General features: G+C 51.6%; 1 protein-coding gene across 3 annotated transcripts; it reads left to right on the top strand.

The window, feature by feature from the left end:
• Positions 1-68: 68 nt before the first annotated feature.
• IST1 (IST1 factor associated with ESCRT-III) lies at positions 69-8,781 on the top strand. Of its 3 annotated transcripts, none has more exons than XM_082770038.1 (10): positions 69-218; positions 2,401-2,500; positions 3,170-3,350; positions 3,588-3,675; positions 3,998-4,081; positions 4,495-4,605; positions 4,969-5,175; positions 6,259-6,351; positions 7,502-7,550; positions 8,578-8,781. In XM_082770038.1, exons 2-10 carry the CDS (start codon positions 2,413-2,415, stop codon positions 8,775-8,777), a joined length of 1,101 nt encoding a protein of 366 aa, XP_082626164.1. In that variant the 5' UTR covers positions 69-218; positions 2,401-2,412; the 3' UTR covers positions 8,778-8,781. The 3 variants fall into 3 exon arrangements, with proteins under 3 accessions (XP_082626164.1, XP_082626162.1, XP_082626163.1); XM_082770036.1 differs by having other exon boundaries at positions 78-301; XM_082770037.1 differs by having other exon boundaries at positions 78-330.
• Positions 8,782-9,081: the final 300 nt, after the last annotated feature.

The following is a 9,081-nucleotide window of genomic DNA, read 5'->3' as shown; positions in this document are numbered from 1 at the left end:
ACCTCCGCGCCGGGGGGCGGGGCCCGGCGGGCGTGCCTCGAGGTGACGCGAAGGCACCGCCCCTCGAGGGTGTTCCTCCGCCCCGCGATGTAGTCCCTCGGCGCTGCGATTTCCTCCTGTGCCGCCGCCGCTTCTCGCCCCGGGTTCCGCCGCAGCAGTGCGGAGGGCGGCTCGCGCGGCCTCTCCGTAGCCACCGCGCCCGCTCGGTCGTGTCCGGGGTAAGAGGCCGGCTGCGGGGAGTGCCGGCCCCGCGGATCGCTCCGCGCGGCGAGGGGGACGCTGCGGCCGGCCGCCATTTTGGGTGCGTGCGGGCTGCGCGGCGGCACGGCGGTGAGCGGCGGGAGGGGGGCCCGGCGGGGCGGGGGGGGGGCCGTGCTGACGGGGCGGAGGGGGCCTCGTCCCGAGAGCCTGCGGGCCGGGCTGGGCGATGGGCCCGGGGCGTGCGCTGCCGTGAGGCGTCCCCGCAGCGGGGCCTGGCGGCGGGGCGGGGCGGAGGGGGGTCTCTCTTCTCTCCTTCTCTCTCCTGGTCTCTGCCGCCGCGAGCGGGGCCGGTGCCGTTCGGCAGGGCCATCGGGCAGCCGCGCCGGGCCCCGCTGGCCGAGCAGCGCCCCGAGAAAGCGCCCCGGCGGCGTCCCGGGATGCCCGAGGGAAGGCCGGGCCGGGCGGAGGCAGGGCAGAGCGCTGCCCGCCTGCAGGCCGGGGCGATGCGGGCTGGGGCAGCCCTTCAGCAGCCCTTCAGCAGCCTGTCAGCAGCCCGGCGGTAGCGGGAAGGGTTTTGGAACAGGCGCTTACTCGTACAGAGACGGGGCGGCTTGTGCCGAGGCTGCTGCTTGGAGCTGCGGAGTTACTGCGGGGCTGGAGGCTCAGGTTACGGAAGGGCAAAACTTTCCATGGCATCAGACAAGCTCACACCTTTTTCTGTATCAGTGTTCTTTGGGTTTCGTTGGTTCCGTGTATCGCTGATAATCGTACCGCTGTGCGAAGAGATCAGCTAAATAGACTCGGTGCACGCTAGGAAGCAGTAAACTGTATACAAGCCACTTGTGACGTACAAAAACATTATCGCTATCCAGAAGTCTGCTCTGTCGTGCCCCTCGGGTACAAGCCAAGGTCTTTCAATGCGAAAACCCTTAAGGAAGATTTTTCTGACAAACATTTCTTGTCGTAACAAAGTGCTGTAGTAAAGTTTCTTATGAGTTAGTTTTCTGTACAACTGATTAGTTCAGCTGGCTCACGAGAGACTGGAGAAACGCCAGAGCAAGGGTTGGGAAACAGGAGGAGTGTGGGGAGAACACAGAGCTTCCTCCTGACGGTAGGACTGTCAGCTTGGTTCACAGCCTTAGTTTACACAGTTCTCAGGCTAATTGCATGCTGTTCTATGGCTTGCACGTTAATATGACAGAGATGGGCAATTGCAGTTGACCTGTGTGCTTCTTTAAAAATGCTGTTTCCTTGTTGGAGGGAGGGACAGGATCTGACTGTGTGATTGTTGTGCTGGCATCTCCAGGCATTGGTGTACTTGTCTCGCTTTTCAAAGTAAATGAGTGAAAGCATGTCTTCTGCTATTTATGCTGTTTAATACTTACTGCTACTGATGATGTGATATATATATATATATATAATTAATATATATTTATATTAATAATTAGTATATATTTATATTAATAATTAATATATATATATATATTAATTTGCATTTCAAAGAAATCTAGGATAGAGAACCTCAAAATGCTGTGTAGCTCGCCTTACTGAGTTGAACTCACATTTTTCTTCCCAGACTATTGCTGTTGGGTGTTAATCTAACATAGAATCACAGTTCTTAAAATTTTACCGTATGCTGGTGGCTAGCGTTAGCTATCCAAATTGAATATACTCAGGCCTTCAAAGTTACGTTTTAGGGTATGTTTTCTAGCCCTGTACCTTTTTATGGAGTAGGCACTTTTTTTTATCATCTCCCATCTCTTTCTGGGGTTGAGGTGCAGTCTGTCAGAAGGGGAATATTCAGGAAGTTTCTGTTTGCTGTTGGCCTTGGTTTGGTGCAATGTTGTAAGGTGGGAAAGGGAACGGTGGTGCTGTAGGCCCAGTCATCTGTAAATAAGCAGATTCAGGAATAGCAGGTAGCTGTTCATTTGGACACGTAGGATAGAATTGTTAAGTGCAATGATGGTGGAGTCCAACTCCCTGACCACTTCAGGGCTAACCAAAAGTTAAAGCATATTATTGACGGCGTTGTCCAAATGCCTCCTGAACGCTGACAAGCACGGAGCATCAGTCGCCTTTCTAGGAACCAGCATTTGCCTTCATTGAATTTAATGTTTTTCTGAGTAAAGCAGTAACCAGTGTTCTTCTGGTGTGACCATCGGTTGCTGGTGCTGATGACCTTCTCGTCTTCTCCCACAGAACCTGTTCATCATGTTGGGCTCTGGATTCAAAGCTGAACGCCTGCGAGTTAACCTACGCCTTGTCATCAATCGCCTCAAACTGCTGGAGAAGAAGAAGAGTGAGTATTTGAGGGGGTAGGTGTGACCCAGGATGCTTTTGGGGCTCAGGAGACTTGAGAAGATGATTTTTCTGGGGTCGGGGGAGTTTCACGGGCCAAGGATGGAGTAGCCTTCTGCTCTTCCTTGCTGGACCCAGGCCTTGTGTTCTGCCCTGGTGCGTGGGTCCCCAGAGGAACAGGTTGGCTGTGGTGCGGCCTCCATCCAGCTCCCTGGCAGGTGTCAGAGTGCAGCTGACAAGGTGTGCGGGGTCACAGCTGTGGGCTGTGTGTGAGGGATGGTCCACTTTGCCCAGAGGACCATCTCCTGGGCCTTCTGTGCCTGTAGCGCAGTGAGGAATTTCCTGTGCATGTCTCTCCCCACCTGGGCTGCTCTGCCCTGATCAGATGTAGATAAGAGATTTACCCCATGGTCTTGATCGACTCTGCAAGGTAACTGAAGGTGTAGAAGTGTCTCTAACAGGCAAAAGCCCACTGCCCTTTCTCCTGTGAGTTGGTATGCGTGGACTGAGACACAAAGGCTCCATTAAGCCGTGGCTGCGTGTCTTGCACTGCAGAGGCTCAATGGAGAGAGAGAAGCTGGTAATGGATATGTGTGGTGGGGGCTGCGGGGGGATTTGGAGGCAGCAACCTCTGGCAGCACAGTGACTGGCTTTGGGATATGTGTTGTAGCTGAGCTGGCCCAGAAGGCAAGGAAGGAGATTGCAGATTATCTGGCAGCTGGGAAAGATGAGCGTGCCAGGATTCGTGTGGAACATATCATCCGTGAAGATTACCTCGTGGAGGCCATGGAGATCCTGGAGCTGTACTGCGATCTGCTGCTAGCCCGCTTTGGCTTGATTCAGTCCATGAAGTAAGCTCTGGACTAGAGGGTGTGCTGTGGGAGAGGGTCCAGGCCCCTTGGGCTCAGGGCATGGAACTGCTGGGGGCACACCTGGGATACAGAATGGCACCCGTGTTTGTCCCGGTGTCCTAGGGCCTCCAGAGGCCTTTTCTTCCCCAGATGGGGAAGTCTCTGGAGCTTGGAATGGAGGTCGGGGACTTAAAAGCTGAGCAGGTTGAGGGCTGCAAAGACTTCTGTTGTCCTTAGGGAGCTGGACTCCGGCCTGGCAGAAGCGGTCTCTACACTGATTTGGGCTGCACCACGGCTCCAGTCAGAAGTGGCTGAGTTAAAGATTGTGAGTAGGGTTGTTTGAGAGGTGTTAGCAGGGTGGGGGTAACACTGTGAGAAACTGATGGAAGCTTTCTCCCGGGACTCTGCCTTTAAGGCAAAGGACGTAACCTTACCAGCTCTGCAGGTGGAGACCCCGGCCCAGGTTTCATTTCTACAAGGAACCGTGGAGCCTCAGGGACAGTTGAGGCTGATGAGCTGGGCTCTCTTGGTGCCAGAAATGAGAGCAAATAGAGGCAGGGAGAGCTGTGGGGCTGCAGGAAACGTGGAACGTGTGGCTGGGGGAAAGCAAGGCTGTGCATGTTCCCAGAGTTCCTCTCCTGCTGCAGGTCGCTGACCAGCTGTGTGCCAAATACAGCAAGGAGTACGGGAAGCTGTGCCGGACAAACCAGATCGGAACAGTTAATGACAGGGTAATGAACTGGTAGAACAGCTACTGCCAGCTTCAGCTGGCAGAACAGATCTGTCTGCTGTGGCTTTCTGCCACTTATTCCTGTGGCCAGTGGCTGATGCCTGCGGCTCGCTGCAGGGTGGGGTGGGACAGCTGCGCTGCTGGGGCTTGCTGGCCTTGAAGCACAGGAGCGTGGTGCTGAGGTGCCTGGCAGGTGGGGTCTGCCTGTGCTGCCTGTGGGCGGAGAGGCTCAGAGCGTGGGGAGCCCTGCCCTGTGGCTGCCAGCAGGCTCCCCTGTGGCAGTGCTGTGCTGGGAGGAAAGGCTCCTCAGCGCTGCGCTGTGCTCCCCACGGCAGGTGGCCCTGGCTGGGACAGAGCCCGGCTGTGTTGTGCTGCCCCGTTCCTCGTGAGCATCTCTGCACCCTTGTGTTCCAGCTGATGCACAAGCTGAGTGTGGAGGCACCACCCAAGATTCTGGTGGAGAGATACCTCATTGAGATTGCCAAGAACTACAATGTGCCCTACGAGCCTGACTCGGTGGTGATGGTGAGTGAGGCACTGCAGGTCTGTAGCTCTCTTCTGTGTTACTGTGATGGAATTTTCCCATTAGTATTTGGGTGGGTATTCAGAGCACCAGTCTGAAGCTTTGCACCAAACTTGGTGGTAGCTGTGCTTTGATGCCTTCTGTACAGTCCTAGCATACTAGCATAGCAGGATCCCTGCTACTTCCCATACTGTAGCATATGGCTGTTGTCATGCTGCAGTCTGGTCTCTCTTCTGACTTCCATTAATGCAGTTGCTGTCCATTCTGTCCTTCTGGCTTTGTCCCATCTTGTCCAGAGACAAAACCTGCATCTAATGCTGTTCAGAGGGTTGTGATCAGAAAAGAGATTCTTCTTCCCTCCCCAGGCTGAAGCCCCTACAGGCGTGGCGGCAGATCTGATTGACGTGGGATTCACAGATGATGTGAAGAAAGGCGGCCATGGAGGGGGAGGAGGTGGTGGATTTACTGCCCCACTGGTTGGTCTTGATGGATTAGTGCCTGTGCCAGTGCCGATGCCTATGCCCATGCCATCACCAAATCCACCCTTCTCCTATCCACCTCCAAAGGGACCGGTAAGTGGCTTTGGTTTGAGCTTGCCTTTCTTCTGTGGAGGACTGGTTGTGATGCTTAGCCCTGTCCCTGCCGATTGGGAAGTATCTGTACCTGACAGCGTGATGTGTCAGAAGGCCATCTTGTAACTGTGAAACTGCGTGAGATGGAAATTGTTGGCAGCACAGCTGAAGCTTCTCGTTGCTTCTTGACTGTGGAGATTCCTCCCACTGTTCTCCAGCCAGCCCTCTGCATTCAGGGACCAGAGGAGTCCAGGCCTAACTCCTGAGGCAGTCTTCTGACTGTCAGGCTTTTGTCTTGGGGTTGGAGCAGCACTTTGAACTTGGTAGGCTGGTAGCGTGCCAAGGTTCAGTCAAGGAAATCAAGTGAGTTTTATGGGATGGGAACAGCAAAGGAAAATGCAGAAGTGCCTTGCCTTTAGACCCAAGTTGGGAGGGGACTAGGCCAGCGGCTCTGAGATGATTTGCTGTGGGAATGGAAGGCAGAAGCCTGAAAGAGCACCTTTCTTGGCTGTTAACAGGATATCTGGGGAGTGGCAAAACAGTGGGTTGGCTTGATATCTTAATAAAGACCCAGCAATGTGGTGTTTTTCATGGAAAATCTGGGCCAAGTACCGTTAGCAGGCTGAAGACCCAGGCATAAATAATCTGAGGACTTGCTCTAAGTCTAGACCTTTGAGGCACTGTTGTTTTACAAGTAAGGGTAATACATACAAAGCCTTCGGTGAGCCATAGAGAGTTCCTTCCCATTCTGTGGTGTTGCACTCAGGAGAGATGGCTCAAGAATGCTTAAGGCAGAGTGTTCCACATTTTTATTATCTGGTATTTATAATACTGCATGGGATGAAGTGTTTACTCGTGATGGTTCTTTAGAATAACTTGTAGTGCTGTTCAGTGGCTGCAGGTGACTGTGTCTGATTAATACTTGAGAATCTGTTCCTAGTGAGCATAATCTATGTCAAGTTGGATAGTTACCTTAAACTACCACTTTCTCTGACTCCCGTAGCAGCTGTAGATGTATTGTGTCCCATGGTGGCTCTCAGGTGACTTGGCTGGCGCGTGACTGTTCAATTTCTCTCTGTACAGGAGAACTTCAGTGGCCTGCCGGTGGGGACCTACCAGCCTTTTACTAACATTCATCCGCCACCAATTCCAGCAAACCCACCAACATACGAATCTGTAAGTGCCTGAGCTGAATCACCCACCGCTGTGGGCAGCAGAGGGAAACTTGAGAGGAGGGCAGTGGAAGCCATTCATTAAGCACGTTGCTATCGACCTTTGGAGCTTTTGGGGTGGTGCTCGGCATTGCTTTGGGTGTGGTGAATAGCTGGGTGTGTGTGATGAGAAAGAGTCTTGTGAGAAGTTCCTCATTCCTCTGTGTATTTTAACTGCAGAGGAAAGCCAAGGTTTATTTTTACTGCGTTGTTAAAACGATGATAAACAGTTGATGAGCAGAGACCCTGGATCCTATTTTTGTAACGTGACAGGTTTATCGCTTTCAGTCTGTCTCATTATGGTGTTTGAACTAATACATAGGTAGTCTGGATGAAAATTTTGGCTGACCCAGCTGAAGAACATTTAAGCACTCTTCCTTTCCCAGACTTTTCTAAGTCCTCGGGGAGAAAAAAGGGGAGTCTGGAGTTTGCTTTCCATGCTTGGTTTTGTTGCAGTTCATGATCATATCTTTTTTTTTTTTTTGGTGACATGTTTGTCTCTGCGATGCCATGAATAGCAACAAGTATAGCCCAACAGTTGTGCGTACCTTTGAGTCCAGGAGATGCAGGCACAGGTACAGCAGCTGTCAGCTAGGTGCAGATAGATGGCACTGACTGCAGCCCAGCAGGAAGGAGGAGTTCTTCCAGCAAAACTGACCATGCTGTGGGCCTTTGTCCTAGCGGGTTCAAGACTTCTGAAGAGATCGTTTCTTACGTTGCTGCTGATCGCAAGGGCTTATCTATTGCTTGTGAAAGGAAGCAGTTGCTGTGCTTACGTGGATGAAGAGGGCAGTCTTCTCCAGCTTTTGTCCTTGATAAATATGTTTAGACCTGGTAGTAGATGTGCTGCTTATCTAGTACCAAATTATGGCCAATTAAGCTGCTTTGATTGACAAGGAGGGACAGGGAAATGGAAGCACTGCCTCCTTTTCTTGGGAAGAGATACAGATTCTTCGGAGTGTGCTGGAAGCAAGGGTTTATCTGTCTTCTTGGGGAGGTGTGGCATATGCATTGCTGTGCATGAGTGTGGCTGCTTTTGCACGAGTTGTGCCTGTACAGCTGGGGGATTCTGTGCCTGCTGGGAAAGAATGATAGTAACTGAGAGCCTGTTTCAGATTGACGAGCCTAACGCTGACAAGGATGCTGCTTCTGCACCGGTGGCTGGTGAGTATGCCAAGAGGCATGGGGTGGTTTGGGGCTGTGAGTAAGGCTGGGATATCCTAGCATCCCTGGGAGTGAACTTTAATTATAGGGAATAATGTGTGGAACTGGACTCAAATCCTGCTTTCAAAATGTGTTGGGAGAAGCCTATGGCAGAAGTGGAGAGTATTCTCAAACACATTGGATCTGGGAAACTCAACAACTAGAGTCTGACTTTGGCGTCAGTACTAGGCCTTCAGCTTATCTCATCAGTTTGCAGAATAAAATGAGCAAGCAACAGATTAAAATGATAATATACTTTTATATAACAGTTTTTGCAGGAACAGAAATAAAGAAGTAAGCCCTGAGAGGTAGATACGCTTGTATTAGCGTCAGCGTTGAGGCCGCATGCAGTGCAGCAGGGCTAGCAGGAGGAGTTGGTATCTCTGTCCCTCTGCCTACATGCTTCTGAGATGCTTCATGTATCGTAATTGGGTCACAATTTCTTCAGCTTTGTACAGCGTGCTTCTGTTCTGTATGCTTTGAAAGCACTTATAATCTGTAGCAGATATGGGCAGAGTAGGTTTTAAAGTAAGTAAACCCTTGCCAGCTCCAGCAAGGATTTCTGACAGTAATGGAGTCCTTCGGAAAGTGGTGGTGTATGAATGATGGAGGTAGGCCTGCCATTGCACTGGGATTGGTACACTTCAGTTTGACATCTGGGTGATAGGAGCACATGATACCTACGTGTCCCTTTAGGGGGTGTTGGAATGGAGAAAACTGGGACTTGAATCCCCATGGTGCAGCCCATCTTCTGCAGTTGAGTACATCTGTAGGGTGGGGTCACCAGTCCAGGTCTGTCACGGTCTTATAAACCTTTTCCCCACTGAGCCTAAGTGCAGTTGGAGCTGTGTGACCACTGGTCATTGGTGCTGCCTTTTTGATTGCAGGATCTTCTTGCGTGTGTTTCTGTGTCTCTTTTGTGTCTCTTTTTGGCCTAATGAGTGTGATTATGAGTGAGGTGAAATGATACTCCTTTTATTCTAAATAGGGCCTGGACCCAAGTCAGAACCTTCTCCAAAACCAAGAGCTGGACCTCCTAATACCATTGATAACTTTGTGTTGCCTGAGTTACCTTCTGTGCCGGACACACTGCCAACAGCATCTGCTGGCACCAATTCTTCTGCCTCTGAAGACATTGACTTTGATGATCTTTCTCGGAGATTTGAGGAGCTAAAGAAGAAAACCTAAGACTGAGTGGGCTCTAACTCCTGTGAGAAGGGCAGGAGCTGTGATTAACTTCTCTCTAAAACACTCCCCCCTGAAATCGGTTTCCTATATTAACCTCAAACGAACACTCCTTTTTGAGCTCTCTTCCTGCTGTACTTAAACCAAATGCTGCAGCTTTCCCAGTCATTGCTCCAGGAGTTGAACTGTGGGGAGCCTTGTGAGACTGAAGCAGGGAACGGTTTGCACCAGTTCGGGTAGCTATAGAGGAAACCCGTGTTGGACGTTGTGGCTGCCACTCCCGGCCGGCCGCAGCAGCTGTGCTGCC

This window comes from Aythya marila, assembly GCF_965140915.1.
Source record: "Aythya marila genome assembly, chromosome: 12".
NCBI classification, from domain to species: Eukaryota; Metazoa; Chordata; class Aves; order Anseriformes; family Anatidae; genus Aythya; species Aythya marila.
Note: the sequence above shows the minus strand (reverse complement) of the source record. Positions and strands in the feature narration are given on the sequence as shown.